Source organism: Ostrinia furnacalis, unplaced genomic scaffold (genome assembly GCF_004193835.3).
Source record: "Ostrinia furnacalis isolate ACB-3 unplaced genomic scaffold, ASM419383v2 OfSCF4670, whole genome shotgun sequence".
Classification (NCBI taxonomy): domain Eukaryota; kingdom Metazoa; phylum Arthropoda; class Insecta; order Lepidoptera; family Crambidae; genus Ostrinia; species Ostrinia furnacalis.
The window spans coordinates 160644-178977 of NW_021134909.1; the positions used below are offsets into that span (position 1 = coordinate 160644).

At 42.2% G+C, this 18334-nt stretch overlaps 1 protein-coding gene across 1 annotated transcript; it reads right to left on the reverse strand.

Annotated features, from left to right (window-relative positions):
- Window positions 1-1389: 1389 nt before the first annotated feature.
- On the reverse strand, window positions 1390-18307 carry E(z) (histone-lysine N-methyltransferase E(z)). The gene is made up of 16 exons (XM_028314358.1): window positions 18107-18307; window positions 17838-18021; window positions 17345-17560; window positions 16175-16311; window positions 15566-15741; window positions 14237-14400; window positions 12118-12218; window positions 10738-10867; window positions 9279-9374; window positions 8288-8418; window positions 7292-7437; window positions 6319-6425; window positions 5496-5667; window positions 4444-4634; window positions 3048-3213; window positions 1390-1798 (listed from the first exon to the last, which is right to left on the reverse strand). The coding sequence occupies exons 1-16, from the start codon at window positions 18179-18181 to the stop codon at window positions 1738-1740; spliced, it is 2253 nt and encodes a 750-aa protein (XP_028170159.1). The 5' UTR covers window positions 18182-18307; the 3' UTR covers window positions 1390-1737.
- Between the last annotated feature and the right edge of the window lie 27 nt (window positions 18308-18334).

Consider the following 18334-nt stretch of genomic DNA (forward strand, 5'->3'; position numbering starts at 1 on the left):
AACATCTTCCAGAGTGGTAGTGAACAGTTTTAGAAATATGACATCTCCCTGTCTGACCCCTCGCTGCAACTGAAGTCCTGATCCCGGAGACGGACTGACATTGTGGCCTATTCGTACAAGCCCTTCAACGATTATATCTATAGTAAATTTGGCACCGTTGGAGAGACTGTAGCTTGAAGAGAGAAGTCTTTCTCATAGACCACAAATGCCAGACAAAGTTGCTGATTATTCTCCTCAGTTTTCTGCCATAGATAAGTATGTGGTCTATCATACTAAAGCCTTATCGGAAACCGATTTGTTCGGGAGGCTAGATGTCGCGTGAAACCATTCATGATGACTCTCAAAAACAGAATCAGAAGTGAGATGGGTATAAAATAAATTCTTCAACAAGGTTTTGTTGCCTTTTTTGAAGAAGAGTATCACCACACTTCTGTGCCATGCCGTAGGCGTTTTTCCCTCAAGGATGACGGAATCGAATAGCTTCTAAAGAGCCTTTAGTACCGGCGTTCCGCCTGATTTCAGAAGCTCAGCCGTGATTCCATCATCGCCCGGTGCCTTGTTGTTTTTCAGCTGTTTGAGAGCCATTCTAATCTCGTACAGACACGTCCGGGATATCTTCGGTATAGTGTCGGGTCAATCTAGCTCTTGGGTCTTCGGCTAGATTTGTCATTTGGACAGGTTTTCAACTTCTTCCAATAACGTAAGAGTCAGCCACTGCGTTCATAACATGTTAACACCTAGGCAGCACTCTGACAATCCTTAGTATGTACGCAGTATAATTGTAATTACTGCATTAATATTAAGTACAAGTCGTCTGTTTTTCCTATGGAAACATAATATCAGTGTGTGTTTAAGTGGAATTACTGCACATATACTATGTGCAAGGTGAACTTAACAATTGTATAAACATAATAAGAATGATGTAATTGGCACATACTGCACTATTACTGTGTAGCAAATTAAGTAAGCGCGAGTATTCACGTAATATTAAGTTATTATGTGCTCTTACTGCTAACATAGTATGTGAAGAAACCTACAATCTGCTCTTTACTGCGTTTATGATAACATGTATCTTCCGTTCTAAGATAGATAGAAAAAAACGGGTCTTTGATTCTTATAGATCGCGATGTCAGGATTCAGAATATTCAAAACAATCATAAATGCAGTAAGTGGTACTTACTGCGTTTATAAATTGTGCGGCAGTTTTGCTCTATGCAGTAAATGCAGTTCAGCATTGGATTGACAACATTTCATATTTTTGAATAATAAAATATGCAGCATGAGAAAAAAAAAACAATTAGCACGTTTTTTGCAAGAGGATGAAGTTACATTTATAATAAGTACTACAAAAATATTGTCAATTTCAGCAAAACAAAATTATCTTGTGCAGATTTTTTGATTTTGTTGTTTTTTAATAAATCATCATCCATAATTTTAAATGTCTATTCTGTTGAGCTGGGGGGATTTACCTTCTAACTTATTGCTTTACAATACAAATCAGACTATTTCTTACACTATACAGCCTTGAATAGCACAGGCACAAACAACATACTTATTACAATCAAATCAACATTAACATAACCATAACATTATGTTCTTATGTTTAACATAACTAGCAATAGCTTTAGAAGTCTCAACAGTATCTGAAGTTAGACTTCACAATGGGCAGTCCAATTAGTACCACATGTACGGTGGCAGTGGCGTGCGAATCGGCACCGATCACTGCTTGGGTTGCTCTCATAAGAATTCCATTTCGCGCTCTATACCCACGAACTTCAGTTGCTCGGTTGGCCCATATCTGTAAGAAATTTTCAAGAATAAAGATAATAGAATAGCGTTTTGACAATTTGATAAATAAACGTTAGAAGTCGGAACGCTTTTTAGGGGTGAGGCGTGGCCAGTGTTGCACGTTACTTAAATAAATAATAATAATAAATAAATATCCTTAGACATTTTACACCGCGCTTCTAGTCCCAAACTAAGCAAAGCTTGTACTATGGGTACTAGACAACGGATATAAACATACTTAAATACTTTTTTTTTAAATACGTACTTATTATACATAGAAAACACCCTTACTTATTATGCAACGACCCTTGCTGGAGCGCCGCCATGCAAAATAATAATAACGGACTACTTTGACGAGTCAATGGGGTCAAGTCGACCCAGCAAATAAACAAATCTCTCAGAGCGGTTCCGGACTAGAATGCGTGAAAATTAGTCTTTGAATTATTTGATTTTAGTCATCCTATTTCTCCGATTTTAGATCCATATTTTGACAGTCTCTAATCGGATGTAGTGCGAAACTGTAAATAAATGTATCTCCCAAGGCCCGCTATAAACGGACAGCTTGAAACAGCTAGTATCGAGAGCTTCAAGCTGCATAGACCCTGATTTCGAACTCCTCCTATGTTCTTCTAATTAATTTCGTTGCGGGTCCAATGACAGCTTAACTTTCCCCACAAACTTGACCTTCATTGGTTGGGTTTTTATGGCGGTCAAGCTGTAGATCCTGGCTACACAGGAGTTGCAGTGGTGGAAACGAGAGGTGGGAATAGTCCCGTCAGCTGCATAGACTGGCCTGTTCACAAGTGCTCGAGCAATTCCTGAAGTTTGCTATGCAGTCTCAGCTTGAAGCTGTCGTTACTAATTGCTTCAAGCTCTCCGTATACGGCGAGCCTGAGCTCGATAACATCTACAAACTAAAGCCTGGTCCGTGAGCACGTAGAATTTTGTCCAATGACCCCAAGCTACCCATCCTTATCGCTCGCGCGTAATTATATTGCTGTCGCGACTGTGCGACGCGCGCCCGCAGTGAGTGTGCGAGCGCGAGCGATAAGGATGGGTAGATTGGGTGGCACACTCACTGCGGGCGCGCGTCGCACAGTCGCGACAGCAATATAATTACGCGCGAGCGATAAGGATGGGTAGCTTGGGGTCATTGGACAAAATTCTACGTGCTCCGACAGCAATATAATTACGCGCGGGTAGCTTGGGGTCATTGGACAAAATTCTACGTGCTCACGGACCAGGCTTTAGTGCCATACCTGTAATCGAAGAACAGCTCCTCGCCGGGCTGTATGGCGCGCTTGGCGAAGATGCCGATGCGGTGGTCGCCGTTGACCATCATGACCTTGGCGTAGCAGTTGGGGTTGATGGAGTGGTTCGCGAACCGGATCTTGTTGCCTTTGCGCGTCGCGTCAACCACGAAGTCTGGAAATAAGAAAATATTTATCGAGGATTTTTTTAGTTTGTTGGGGACTTGCAACACTGAGGTCACAGATGATGACGACCAAAACTCACTAAAGCCTGGCGGTTCTTTTCCAAAGTCTTTGGGACGGAACTGCGAGTTTTTGTCCGACCTAAACGGTCTAAATATTCTTTCGCGGTTTCACCCCAGACTATGGCTCGCTCTGTCCGAGCAAGCGACCGAGAATCGAGCTCAGGGGAATTTATTTATTTTTATTTTACAATTTTTTGGAAAACTTACAGCTAAGTGTTACATTAAGTAATGTTTATAATTAAAGTAAGGCCAATTAAAAGTTCCCACCTATAGTTATACAATTAATTAATTTTATTGCGGACAGAAAACGATGTTAATTTATGAAGTTCAAACTACTATTTAACAAAGAAGAGATTATTAAATTTTGTTTTAAATTGGTTGATAGGGGTATTGAACAAGTCCAGTTCCATGTCATCACAAAAAGAATTAAATCGATCAGGAACTCTAATTACAAACGAATTTTTGCGATAGTTGGTCCGAGTAAGGGGTGCCTGCAGTATTTTAAAGTGTCGTGTAACTTTTTTGGGGGTATTAATATGAAATGGATGAGTAGTATCTCTCCTGTTCTTCTCTATAGGCGCGTGTGAACACAAGCGCGTGAGCCACTATAGGTGACTAACATAAAGCAACTGACAGTCAGTTTTAGTACTTCTAAGTTATCTAAATTAACTTTAAGTTAATTATAACTAAAGGCTTCCACAGACCAAACACGGGGCAGTAGCAGCGCAGTTTGAATGCGGGCCCGCGCAAGTTGTAATACAAGAAACTCTTCGAAGTGTGTCACACCAAATTTGAACGCGGGCCCGCGCTCCAACCGCACCGCACTGCAACTGCCGAACGACAAACGAGGCGGCGCGGGAGCGGGACAGAAGCGGCGCGAGCGCGGGCCCGCGCTGTTGTATTACTATGGCGGCCATATTAGCATGACTCACCGGACGCAGGGCGGTAGCAGCGCGTTTTAAGCGGTTTTCGAATATTTAAATTTTTGACAACTTTGAAACTGAGCTGCTTTCAGTGTGCCACAGCCGCGCTGCAACTGAACCGCATTGCTTATGACCCGCGTTTGGTCTGTGGAAGCCTTGGGTGAGTCTTCTGGGGTCGACATATCCTAAGCTTCTACTAGGACTAAATAAACCCAAATTGTTTTCAACTCCACGTACCGTTGTTGAGGTTGAACAGGAACGAGCACATGTACTTGTCGTAGACCTTCCCGCGGCGGTCGGCCTCGTCCTGCGAGATGATCTCGCCGCAGTACTCCGAGATGAATTCGTTCTTGTGCGCCGCTTCCTTCAGGAAGATGCCCCAACCGGCCACGTCGCTTGGTGCTAGTAGTAAGTGCTTGTGGAGACCCCTGTAAAGGAATACGGACTTTGTTACAAGTAAATAACGATTATTTTTATAAAGAAAGGAAATTGCCGAGTAGTCAGTGACGACTACAATTTAACCGCCACCGGTGACGTCCACTTTGCACTGGAGGGAGTCAGCCTGAACTTCGAACTCCTCCTCATGTCCTTCTGATTAATTTCGTTGCGGGTCCAATGACAGTTTAACTTTCCCCCGGGACAAACTTGACATTTACTGGTTGTGTTATTATTGGCGGTCAAGCTGTAGATCCTGGCTACACAGGAGTTGCAACAGTGGGAACGAGAGGTGGGAAGTCCCGTAGCTTGTTGCCAGCCACTGGTGGCTGTGGTCGGTACTGTCGGTAGCCCATTTGTGCAGAGCGGCTTGTGAAAGCTGGATAGTGTGTGCTGTTTGTTCCGGCGTTTCTTCTCAGCACTTGCCATATGTTTCTCTCGAAGCGCTGGTAGGGCCCAAAAGATAAGGAGACATGTAAAGTGCCCCATAAGGGCTACCTTTTCTTTTTTTATTATTTTCTATTGACGTTCATAAGTGCCACTTGTGGTCTAAACTGAATAAATATTTTTGATTTTGATTTTTTGACTCTATGAAACTGTTACACTTAGGGCCTTGCCACACTGGCGGATTGCAAGCGTTTTCTGGGCCGAGCACAGGTGGGGTCGCACAGTGCTCGCACACGAGCCCGGCGAGCGCACAGTGCCGCATACTGACCGCTGCACAGACACGTTGCGGCAGTAGACGGGCGTGTGCTTGGGCAGCGCGGGCGCGTCGGCGCCGCAGGCCGAGCACAGGTCGGGGTCGCACAGTGCTCGCACACGAGCCCGGCGAGCGCACAGTGCCGCATACTGACCGCTGCACAGACACGTTGCGGCAGTAGACGGGCGTGTGCTTGGGCAGCGCGGGCGCGTCGGCGCCGCAGGCCGAGCACAGGTCGGGGTCGCACTCGCGCACGCCGAGGTAGCACGGGCACTGCTTCGTGTTGCACTGCGCCTTGCAGCGGCAGCCGGGGAAGCGGTTCTGGCCTGCAATATTACAATAAAACATGCGTTATACTCATAACCTTACGGCCTCAAAACAGGCAAGCGTTATGCGCGCAGCACGACTAGACTAATGCTTCAGACACACCAACGCATGCAGATCGCCGTCGCCGGCGCGATCATGGGCCAAAGACCCATGACAGTTCGCGCGACCTGTCATTGGCCTATGATCACGCCGGCGATAACGATCTGCGCGCGTTGGAGTGGATAAAACTTAAGTAAGCCACTGGATAAAAAAGAATTTACGTTACTGATACGAGCACATTTCTTTATGTGCTTATTATTCATATTATGTGCTAAAGAATCTTCTTTTTTTATACATATAAACATTATGTGGAAGTACAGATAGCGTTGTTTAATAGCATTTTGCACAGTTACTATCAAGTTGACAGATCACCAATTTCCATAAAAAGTGGTGCCAGCTGGTGTATGAAGAAGGTGAAATTGTGCCGGTATGCACAATACTTAATCTCTTCATATCTTATCTTGATCACGTTCACAGTGTCAGCACATTTATCACGTATACCCATAGACTGCTCTCTTTAAGAACAACTGTTTTATTCCCGCTTGCTGAAGAATATTTTTTGTTAATATACACTTTATGTAATAAAATAATAGAACTGTTGATATACTCACAGTCGCTGCTGCACTGGCAGAACTTCTCGCAGAAGTTCTGCGACTGGAGGCACGGGCACATGCTGTCGCACGGCTGGTTGGGGTGGTCGCACGGCGTGTAGTTGTACCTGAATCGAAACAACATGTTTAAAAAGCCGCCAAAGATTAGGTAACAAAAAACGGCGAGATTTGCCATTATGCCAAGATTTACATACGCTTTTTTTTCATACGTTTTTTTATGTGACAGAAGGCAAACGAGCAGACGGATCACCTGATGGTAAGTGATTACCGTCGCCCATAGACACCCGCAGACCCAGGGGCGTTACAGGTGCGTTGCCGGTTCTCAGTCCACCGATAATGATATAAGGGCTATCGTGATTACGCTCAACCGACAACGTTGGCGAGTAAGGTCATCTCACAAGGGGCGATGACAGTGGCGCCAACTGGTGAGCGAAAATACGATAGGAGTTCTTAGTGCTACTGGTAAGTAAGATTCAGTCACTGAACAGACTCATACCATTGAATATTATTCAAATATTCCTTTATATTTGTGTTTTTAAGCCCTTGCGAATTGCTGCGGCGATTACCGCCGCTCTCCACTTTTGTAGCCCGCCGTCTGAAAATCAGCGTCCAAGCATTACCTTGTGACACATGCTGAGACGGAGACCTTTTGCTGCCGCAACTCTGCTCACACTATTTCATTTCTACCTAATTGTTTTTTTATTTATTTTGAATGTGCATGTTAAATATTGAATTATGTAATCTTGTTGAACAATGTATTTGACTTTGTGCGCAGCAAATAAATATTTACTTACTTACTAAATAAGTATCACGTTATCCTTTAGAGTGGTCCCTAAAATATGACAAGCATTTTGTAAGTACTTTAGTGTATCTTTAATAAAGCTGTAGTAATGTTTTTTTAGCAGAAGTTGATTGAAGCCGGTTTAAGATGGCATCTTTGTCCATGTCTCTGCAACATAACATGGTGACTCACACGTGGTGCGAGGCGGAGTCCTTCTTGAGCTGTATCTTGCGGCAGTGCACGGACCACAGGCGGTGCTTCTTCTTCTTCTTGCGGGGCGGAGTCAGTTCTGCTTCCACGCGGCACTCCTCTTGGCCCGTGTTGATCCAGTAGTGTACCTGGGTATGACGTCACTCACACGTGGTGCGAGGCGGAGTCCTTCTTGAGCTGTATCTTGCGGCAGTGCACGGACCACAGGCGGTGCTTCTTCTTCTTCTTGCGGGGCGGAGTCAGTTCTGCTTCCACGCGGCACTCCTCTTGGCCCGTGTTGATCCAGTAGTGTACACCTAAAAAAAGGTAAATAACAGGTTTAACCTTCTAGTTCAGACATAGCGATAATCGCGCGGTTGCTGGGCAGCTCTCGTGCATTTGCAACAAAGCATAATTGCATGGTTATCGCTTCAGTGCTTCGCCAATGCACGGTTATGTCGCGTGTCTTAAAGGTTGTTGGAAACCTTTTGAATGCAGAAATGATTCGTCAAAGTTTCAGCTAAAATATGTACCCTGCTGGACCAAAGCCTATGTCAAGGAATTTTACAATCACTAGTTCTGCGCTGCCCGCATCCAGGCTCTTCCACGACCTTCATCAGTTCGTCGGTCGTTGACCTGCTTACAACACGTCTTCCAATCAGAGGCCTTTTCTGCACCAACCAATAAGAATGTAACGGCTCGAAGTTTGACACGTTTCGCATCGCGTGCAGTTTCGGGATAGACAATGTAAATCTATACTAATATTATAAAGAGGTAAAGTTTGTGTGTTTGCATATTGTCTAAATTGTAAGGGGTAATCTCGGGATCTACTGAACCGATTTTAAAAATTCTTCCACCAATAGAAAGCCACATTTTTGCTGAGTGTCATAGTTTAAAAATTCCACGCGGGCGAAGCGGGGAGCGTTAGGTAGGCGTCTTCTGCTGGCCTCTCCGAATACTCGCTTACATAATTATTATTGTATTTAATATGAACCGTACCTGCTGGCAAGTCTTGGAGAGCATGACCTGCGCGATGGCGCAGTAGTTGGAGGGGAACACCTTGTGCAGAGCCCTAAACAGCGACTGGTCCGACCCCGTCCACTCCGATTCGATGTCGCCCACGGTCAGCCCTGGAAATTAGGGCTATCGTTTTAGCGCTCACCAGTTAGCGCCACTGTAGAGTAAGGTCCTGTCACTTGCTAGTAGCGAAGACAGTGGCACCAACTGGTGAGCGCTAAAGTGGTAGGAGAACTATCGCATTTGCACTCATCAAGATGGCGCCACTGTAGAGTGAGGTCCTGTCAATCGCCAGGGGTGCCAACTGTTAAGTATAAAAACGATAGCCCTCATTAACAACTTAGCCGTTTTTATTATATTGGATTGGATGTAGCGGTAAGCCAAACTTTTTGCGCCGAGTATAGTCTGCGGCGGTTCCTATGGTAACCGGTTATCTTGTTATGTCACTAAGACGTCAAGGAGTAAAGAGTTTGGCTTACCGCTACATTGGACTTTTATGACTTGACTTCTTAGGCTGAGTTGCACCACCTAACTTTTAACGATGATGACCAGTGTTTTTTGTATGGAGATTGACAGACTTTAGACGTTTGTCAAAGTTAAAGTAAGATGGTGCAACCCAGCCTAAATCTTTATCATATTAATTTACAAAATAGAGAAATTAAAGTTTTAGTACAATAATATAGATTTATAAATTATTTGCAAGAAATTAAAAAAGGTCTCCGTCCGCGCTTGTGGATGCATTGTTTTGTGGGATACAAAAAAAAAGTCATTTACGTACTGTCAAATACCGTGATGTGACTAACGTTAAAGCGCTTTTTAAAAGCCTACTTGCAAAAATAAATGAGTTTTTTTTTATGAATTACCCAATGATTTATGAGTGGGCCAAAAGTTGGGTGCGCCACCATTAAATACATACATTTATTGACTGTTTGGTTAAAACTAAAACGCCAAGATAACACTATGCAATACATACCTAAAGCGTTGTAAGCCGGTTCCTGCAGCGCGTCGGGCGGCTGTTTGTTGAGGCCGTTGGAGCTCCAGTTGCTGTTACTTGAGTTGCTGTTGCTGCCTGCAACACCACGCGTCACTATTACAACATTTGGAAAAGTTTTATTATTTTTAGTTTTTGAGGATAGACGAAGTTCTGGATTTCTGATTAGAGAACAACATTTTCATCACAATAAATACGGGACTATTCCCACCTCTCGTTCCCACCACTGCAACTCCTGTGTAGCCAGGATCTACAGCTTGACCGCCATAAAAACCCAACCAATGAAGGTCAAGTTTATCCCGGGGGAAAGTTAAACTGTCATTGGACCCGCAACGAAATTAATCAGAAGAACATAGGAGTTCGAAATTAGGTTCGACTTCCCTCCATTGTAAAGCGGATGACAGGTGACAAACAAAGGTTTAAAACCTTTAAGAAAAGATTATGCACCACGGACAATAAATATCAATTAAGGGGGCCTACTTTTATTTTTAACTTTTATTTCAGTTCTACATAAGTTATAAATGGGGTAGGGTAGCCGAGGCTAAGACGTTCGTAGAATAGACTAGCAGATCTACTCCGAAACGCTGTTTACGTAGTTTAGGCTCTATCTGTCACAGTTGCTCATGCTGGCATCTCGCTTTGCGTGAGAGGGATGGTAACATTCGAAACTTCGGATAACGTTTTTCGGAGTAATCCCGTAGTATTCACCAATCATTGCCAAATTGCCACTGTAGAGCAAGGTCATGTCGCTTGCTAATGGCTAATAAAATGGCGACAGCTGATGAGCGCATTTGCACTTACCAGTTAAGGTACTGTAAGACCCAGAACAGACGGTGAAACGCAACTGCAACGAAACTGCAACTTTCTGATGATTCTGATGAATGAAACTGAAACTGAAAGTTTCAAACTGGTCGCGTCATGTGTGGTCTCTCAACGGACGCTATGGTAGAAACTTAGATGCAACTCAAAAGTAACTAGCAGTTGCAGTTTCGTTGCAGTTGCGTTTCACCGTCTGTTCTGGGCCTAACTCGTCCAATTTTGAGCGCAAATACAGTATGTACGAGACTGCTGTGATAAGTAAGATGCCTCTGTAATTGAGCAGGGGAAGATTTGGCCTACACTCTTCTAGACACTACTCTGCTACTGCAAGAGTATGATCCTATCTCTCTACGCCTTTGGTAAGCAAATGAAGGATTTGAGCTAAGCTGGCGGAGCAAAAGCTCCTTAGATATAGTCTGGTCCGTGAGCACGTAGAATTATGTCCAATGACCCCAAGCTACCCATCCTTATCGCTCGCGCGTAATTATGTTGCTATCGCACTCGCACACTCACAGCGGGCGCCCGTCGCACAGGTAGCTAGGGGTCATTGGACAAAATTCTACGTGCTCACGGACCGGGCTTTAGACTAATTTAATTAAGCTAAGTATGATGTATATTTTACCTTTCTGGAAGCGGTTGGAGTCGTTAGAGTCTTCGGAGGATGCGTCGTTGGGCGAGTCCATGGCGTGCGACTTGCTCTTGTCTTCTTCGCCCGCTGCCTTCTCACGCGCTAGCTTCTCACGCATGCCCTCCTGCAAACACCAGAATTATTATAAACTATCAATTAAATACTCAATATTTGAAGTGACTTCAAGAAACAATGACATCACAACACAATAGGAAGAACTAAAATGTGTAGCGCGTTCTGTCCGCGAGAGCATGAAAACTCACTGCGTTGCTCCTTCGCGCCTATTCGCTGGGTGCGAAGTACTAGGTGGGGGGGACATAATCTATCGCAGCGCTCATGGTGGTCAAAAGTAGAAATAATGTAAGCTCTGTCATCAGATGTATCTGTCAATGGCAAAGCGATTCTACATAATACATTTTAATATCATTAATTAATCGCATGAAAAGGGTCCTACTGGGAACTTAAATAAAAGAGTGGACTGTATTTCGATAGGGCTGTTTTAATAGCCGTTTACAATTTGGAAATAACTAAACTATACAACGTGGTAGTACAAAAATGAGTCACAGTAGTTGTTGTGCACAGATGTTTGCCTTATGATGAGAGCGTGAATTATTGAACTCTGCCCTTGTTTTGTTCTTAATTCTTCTACATCTCGGACTTGTCCAGCCAATACCAACAACTTTCCTTTAAATACGGTTTGTGGTTGGAATTTGATATAACTCTCACAAACCCGGTCTTCAAAACGATACTCATTTCGATCTGAAAACGATATTTAATTTATTACTAGCGATACAGAAACATTTAAATATATTTACTGTTATATAATGAAACCGTTAAAGTAGCTTTTTCTTTTTGTTTTACTGTAAAACTACAACTATAAATGAAGTAAACAAACCCTGACACAATCAAAATTAAACACACTTTTTGGACTTACCTCATTTGATTTGAATGACCAAAATGATTTCAAAACCTTTTTTCCACCCAAATCGTGGTATCACAACAATTTATTAGTTGAAAATATTTGTTATTTTTTCATTTCGATATTTTTTCACAAATATACGACCTAAATGTCAATGTGACAGAGCCCACAAAGTTGTGGACGCTAGTTGGCGCTGTAATCGTGCACGGAGCCAATTGGGCGTTTACATTTTACGCCCAATGAAGTTGTTCAATGCTTGACTAACGGTTAAAATTATGCGAGTCATATTGGCTGCAAACCACTCTCAATTACGATTTACGTAGACCTGAACGGTGAATTAAATGCCTCCTCGCAGTGAATAGTGTCATATGCGTGAGATACAGTCCCATACAATGTGATCGATTGACTAGTTTAACTATAGGCAAAAAAGCTAATGATAAACAGTAAGAACTCACCAGTAGCATATAGCAGCTGGTGCCGCAGGGATCGCTGAAGGGCTTGAGGTCGGGCCCCTTGCGCTTGGTGAGGTTGGGCCCCGGGTGGCACGCCTGCAGCCCTGCCGACTCTACCTCGTATACGGGCCGGGGGCGTGACGTGATCATGCCACGCCCCCTGGTCACGACCCATGACCTTTCATCCAGTCAGTATTAGGATACTCAAACAGCTTTGTTACAGAAGAATGAACTGAATTGAATAGAGATGATTAAAACATGCGACTGTAGTCGTCAGGTCTGATTAAGCAAAAGTATCTTCAATTTATTAGATGCCATAAACCGACACGGGAAACTACGGTGGTGTGATAATTTAATAAGACCCAAGTCGGACCTCTTTGCGGTCTCATGCAAATATTGCACTTCCGTGCTCACCACATAAAGATAGAAATAACCCTTTATGATATTGTCACCTCAAATTAATTCCAGCTTATTATCACCATAAACTGACTGGATATAAGTCATGAACCGTAGCCAAGTTGCATGCTATAACATCTATAAATAAAATATAGCTTGATTCCTATTGCAGATAAAAATTAAAAATACTCTTTTTCAAGGAATCAATGTATATTTCAAAGAAAGAACATTTATAAGCAAAATTATCACGGCTTGGATATGAGGACATGATTCGAAGAATGCGTGACAAAATAAAACAGTGACGATGACAGGACGATTCAATGATTGTAGTTTAAAATTATAATTGAGTTGAACTTTCGTTCTGAACGTTTCTATTTGCTCTCGTTTCAACTACGACAGATGCAATACTCGGGGACAATACATTTTAAAACAGCTTTGTTTAATTTCTTAACAGAAGGTAGGGAACATACACTGATTTAGATGTTATATGTCGTAAAATAATATGAATAATCAGACAAAACAATAATAAACAGAGATGATACGAAATAGGAAATAATGTAATAATTCATGAAATACATATGTATAAATATAATAAACCAGCAATCACATGATTTTGCGTTGTGCCGTTACAAAACTGTAAATATTTTGTGCAAAATCGTAGGCATCCACTGGCATAATAAATATAATAATGTTTTCCAAAAGAAACGTCGAATAAATAGCAAAATAAACAGAACGGTGGCGGCTTGCGATGGTCGCTACGCCTTACCTGCCGTCTGGCTTCCTGTCGGCCCAACAGACAACACAAGTCAAATTGGTACAAATAGTACTATAACACATACTTAAATACTAGTATAAAGCGTATATTATATACTTTTATATTGTTTTAAACAAAAATCTACTTAAAATTAGTGTTATTTAAATAATCTAAATAAAGTACTAACTGTGTAGTGACAATACTCTCATAAGCTATTTACACATAATAGTTTCCTAATAACCAACAGATGGATGTTTTAACTAAGGCCTTCCCCGAGGGTTTCTACAACGATCGTTCCTACGTTGCCCGCATCATCTAAGACTCTAAGCGCTAGTAAAATAATTAGAGAGGGACAACGAAACTTTCGGTTTCGATATTCACTATTGAGAGACAAAGAAACTGGGAAATCGGTAATATTGTCAGCGACAATTTGTCGCCCACTAATATAGGTACCAATTTTTTTTTAGATGTCCATCAGTGTGGGAAGGAGAATAGTCGCGTCTTGACACTGAAGATTTTTGTCAAGATTAGTGATGCAACGGATACGAATATTCTTATTTGCCGAATAGTAGACATTTGCCGAATATTCGTATTCGGTGAAATGATTAATTACGAATACCTACTTTTTGTAAATTTTGTCACAACTCACTATAGCCACAACGACACGACGGGAAACCCCTGGTCCGTATGTAACAAAGTAGTAAGTATTTTCTCTTCCGGAATTTGACAGTCAATAGCAGGTCGATTGTACAAATATTATTTTGTTTTTCGATTAGTTACAGAGTAAAGTACAAGATACAATAACAAAAAAAATGCCATTTGTAAATTTTAATTACTAAAACATTAACCATAATAAAAAGAGTTAAATTTATTCATGACTATGTAGAGATATTCGTATTCGTATTCGCCGAATAGTAGATTTAATATTCGTATTAGTTGCATCACTAGTCAAGATGCAGGTGGCATACTCACGGTGCAGGAAGCAGTCGTACTTGAAGCAGCGGCGGCAGAACAGCGTGTGGAAGGAGTGCATGGTCTGCTCGCGCGGCACCGACTCGGCCAGCGGCCCGTCCAAGTTGGGCGTGCACTCGGGCGGTAATGCGTCCGGGTCGCGCCGGGACGTTAACTCCACGTATCTATGAAGCACGAAACAATATTAAATGTTAACGACGGGCTCTTGACAGCAATTCATCCGATGGAAAGTATACAGCGTACAGTGTATTCTCCCACTAGGTGGACCGACACGATCTGTACGGCTAGCACGAAAAACTTTCGAGTTCGAATCGCCATCAATAGATTTAGTACGAAAACTACAACAGCGTAAATGAAACGTGTTGTAAAGTGAACTTAAAGAAAGAAAGAAACATTTATTGCTATGCACATCACAAAAGACAAAAGCGGAAAATAAATAAAAAGCAAACAAGACAGAGGTAGCACATAAAACATACAATTGAAGAGATAGTAAACTGAACAGTGCCACCCTGTCGCACAGCGATGCCCATCGCAATGGGACCCCACTCAGCATATGCCGTGGCCCCCGGTGAGGAAGGCCACGACCCTGGTTTTTAGTGTGCCCCATGCCGAGTGGGAGTCACGGACACTAACCTATACTGCATAAAATATACTTAGTATGAGAAATGGTTGCACGAAACTTATATTGAGAGTCTAAATTTTCACGTTATCGTACAATTCGAAGGTTGAGTATCGAATTTTGTCGAATACGCAAACGATTCGAAGACGAAAGTCATTCATGCTACAGGTACTGGTGAAGGTCGCGGGAGGTGCCTGGATGCGAGCGGCGTAGGACCGGTCTTAGTGGAAATCCTTGGGGGAGGCCTTTGTCGTTGTCATGTTCGGCTGAAACGAACGAACGAATGTGTACAGCGCAATAAACACTAGCGTCTTTCTTCATTGGTTGAGTTTTTGTGGCGGTCAAGCTGTAGATCCTGGCTACACAGGAGTTGCAGCGGTGGGAACGAGAGGTACTGGTGAAGGTGGGAATAGTCCCGTAGCGTCTTTCGAGCGTCTTAACCTTACTAGCGGCCGCCAACGTTAACTTGGCTACTCAATGCTGGCGTCGAGTCAACTTTTGTTTCGGACAAGCAACGTTGGCGCATCGACGCTGCGCAGGCGCTAGTAAAACGACGTTCGAATGATGCTAGTGTGGGGGAGACCTAAATTTGCGCAATATCCAGTGAACTCCCTAGTCAATCGGAGTACTTTTATGAGTTATCAAAACGCGACTCTAAGGCTGGTTTTAGTGTCACGCGGATGTGCCACCAGTGCCCTTGATTAACTTACTTTTCTCTCAACTCCTGGGCAGTCCCTTTGTCTGGGAACTGAGTGCTGATGGCCTGGAATATGGTGAAGATTGGAAACTGTTTCTCGTGGATCAACTTCTTGTCGCCATCTTTGTTTTCTTCTTTACTTTCTTTTTCTTTGCTCTCTTTGTCCTTTGCGTCTTTATGTGCTTCTTTCTAAAATGTAAATAGATTCAAAGTAAAAATTTTGGAAATCCGAAAAATTTGAGCTTTCATATGAATGAAATGAGGTGGTATACCCGACTAGTCCTGTATGCAACCATACGATGAAAAATTATGTGGCGATTCGCTATTGACGGCGTTCCTGCATGATCCTAAGTTTAGCCAGTAAAGTAAACTGTGTGGACAATGGACATCCAATGCATGTCCACACAGTTTGCTCTAATGGCTAAACTTAAGACGTTCTATAATCTGTAACTGCCTAGTTCAACTTTTTTGCGGCGATCCTTTAACACAGTTCGTCACCGAGTGAGGTATACGAGAGTAATCTAGCTTAGATTACTCTCATGTTCCCCGCGGCGTTCTATGGCCAGCAATTGTAATATAGTCTAGTTCGCTGTCGCCTTTTAGAAGTGGTCTGATGACTCACCTCCCTCTCATCTTTAGAGAGACGCGCCTCCCGATCCCGGCGCTCCTCGGCCACCTCGTCTTTAGTCTGGTGCGCCATGAGCGCGTGCACTAAGTCCACAAACAGCTGGTCGTCTATGAAGCCGCCTTCCTTGTCACCTGCGGACAGAACAGGATATTTTATGTTGTTGATATGTTCTCGATAATCATTCTGAAGACCCTTGGGGAAAAGTCTAAGACCGTGTGGAGAAACATTGATGAGTAACATTTAGCTGACTGTTTAGAAATTGACTTGACCAATACCTGAACCACACAAAGAAAAACTTAAATGCAGGAAATTAAATGTGATGGATCTGCTACTGCTACTTAATGAAGACTAAAAATGCAGTTCCATGGAGAATTTGAACAGGCACAGACTTATGTATTTTTGATCTATAAAGAAAACTCTTCAAGGACTAATGAAGTAAAGAAAAATAAATCAATGGAGACCAGCTATTTGTTATATTACAAGAGCCTACCTAGTTCTTGAGAACTATTAATTTAAATTCAAGGGACTTCAAGCTAAATATTGTGGCATACTTATAATGTAAGCATCTTATATTTACAATAGGTGCTATTTTACAGCAAAAAAGTTTAGACTGAATAAGAATCTGATAGAAGAGTTTGCGTGAGTGAAACGCTTAATCACTTGAAGTTAAAGCATGATAAAATGAGGGCTAAGCCTATGAAGTGCTTAGATCTGTGATTATTACCAAACTGGAAACAATTACTTGCAGCAAAATATGAAATTGTTTATTGAAAATAGCACTAAAAACTATTGCAGCTTAAAGTCACATTTGACTGTACTTGTTGGATTTAAACAAGATTTTGAATTCATGATTCACAAAGTTTAACATGAGTGCAGTGAAACTCATAAAAATTGTTTCCAACTTGGCAATGATGATGAAGAAGTTTCAGGGTTTATTTAGGCACTTAGTCTATTACACATAATTATTTTTCAAATGACAACATTCTATTCACATATTACAAGCATAGATGTGTGCACCACACACCAATGTGTATTATTTTTGTGTAGGACTTGTGAACAGAGACCAATTTCAAATAATTTTCTATAACTCAAATTCCAAGGTATTGTCTATAAAATAATCTTTGTCCACAAGTAAAACTAGATATGATGAGTAAGCCGATGTACCATGCACTTTCCCGTCGTAGTTCTTTATGAGCTCCTCGATGAATGTACCGTCCTGGTCCAGCACTTCGTCGCCCATGTACGGGATATTGTGTAGTACCGTCTCATCCTCAACCATGAAATTCTTCTGAGTGGGAGCCCATGTGTACATCGTGGGGATTGGGTTGACTGAGTTGATGATACGGATGGGTATTTGCTGGGTTGTTACTACACCAGATGCTGGAAATAAAAGATGATAAATTAAGGGATATTACCAGGCGAAAAATTTTTAATTTGGAATTACTAATTGCCTTAATCTGGCCAAGTGCTTGGTGCTTCAAAGTGGTTTGACTTAGCAAGTGAGGAAAATTAGCATTTTTAACTTTTAGACTTTTTTACAATGTTTGGTGCTTAGAAGTGGTTTGACTTAGCAAGTGAGGAAAATTAGATTTTTTTAAGTTTTAGACTTTTTACAGTGTTTAAGTTATCATCAAAAAACATTGTTTATAAACATTACAGTCAGTATAGGAGACTTCAGCTCGTTTCATAAGGCTCTCATGGTTGCAGTTAGCAGCTGGGGGCGGCCAGAAAGGTCTTCGACCTCTTGCAGCACTTTCAGTATCACGATTCTCTACCGCCTCCGACATCAACCGTAAATTGCGAGCCCATGCCACTTTCACTTCGTCGGCTCGTTTGAAACGCTAAAAAACATTCAACATAATAAGTATCTAACAATTCGAGAGCAAATTGTTACAAAACAAAGGCGATTGGCTCGATTGACATTACCTTCACTTGGCGGAGTCTCATGTATTCGGATTTTACGCGCTTCTTCCATTCTGCTGATACCTTTGACTTACTCATGGGATTGTAGAATGTATTTTATATGACAATTCTACTTGTTATAGGAAATAAATCACGGAAAAAACGACGAAATTAAGATTTTACCCGCTCTTTCAACCGGCTGACCAACCATAGACTGATTTTTTTTGTTTGTTTTTTCTTTTTGTAACCCGC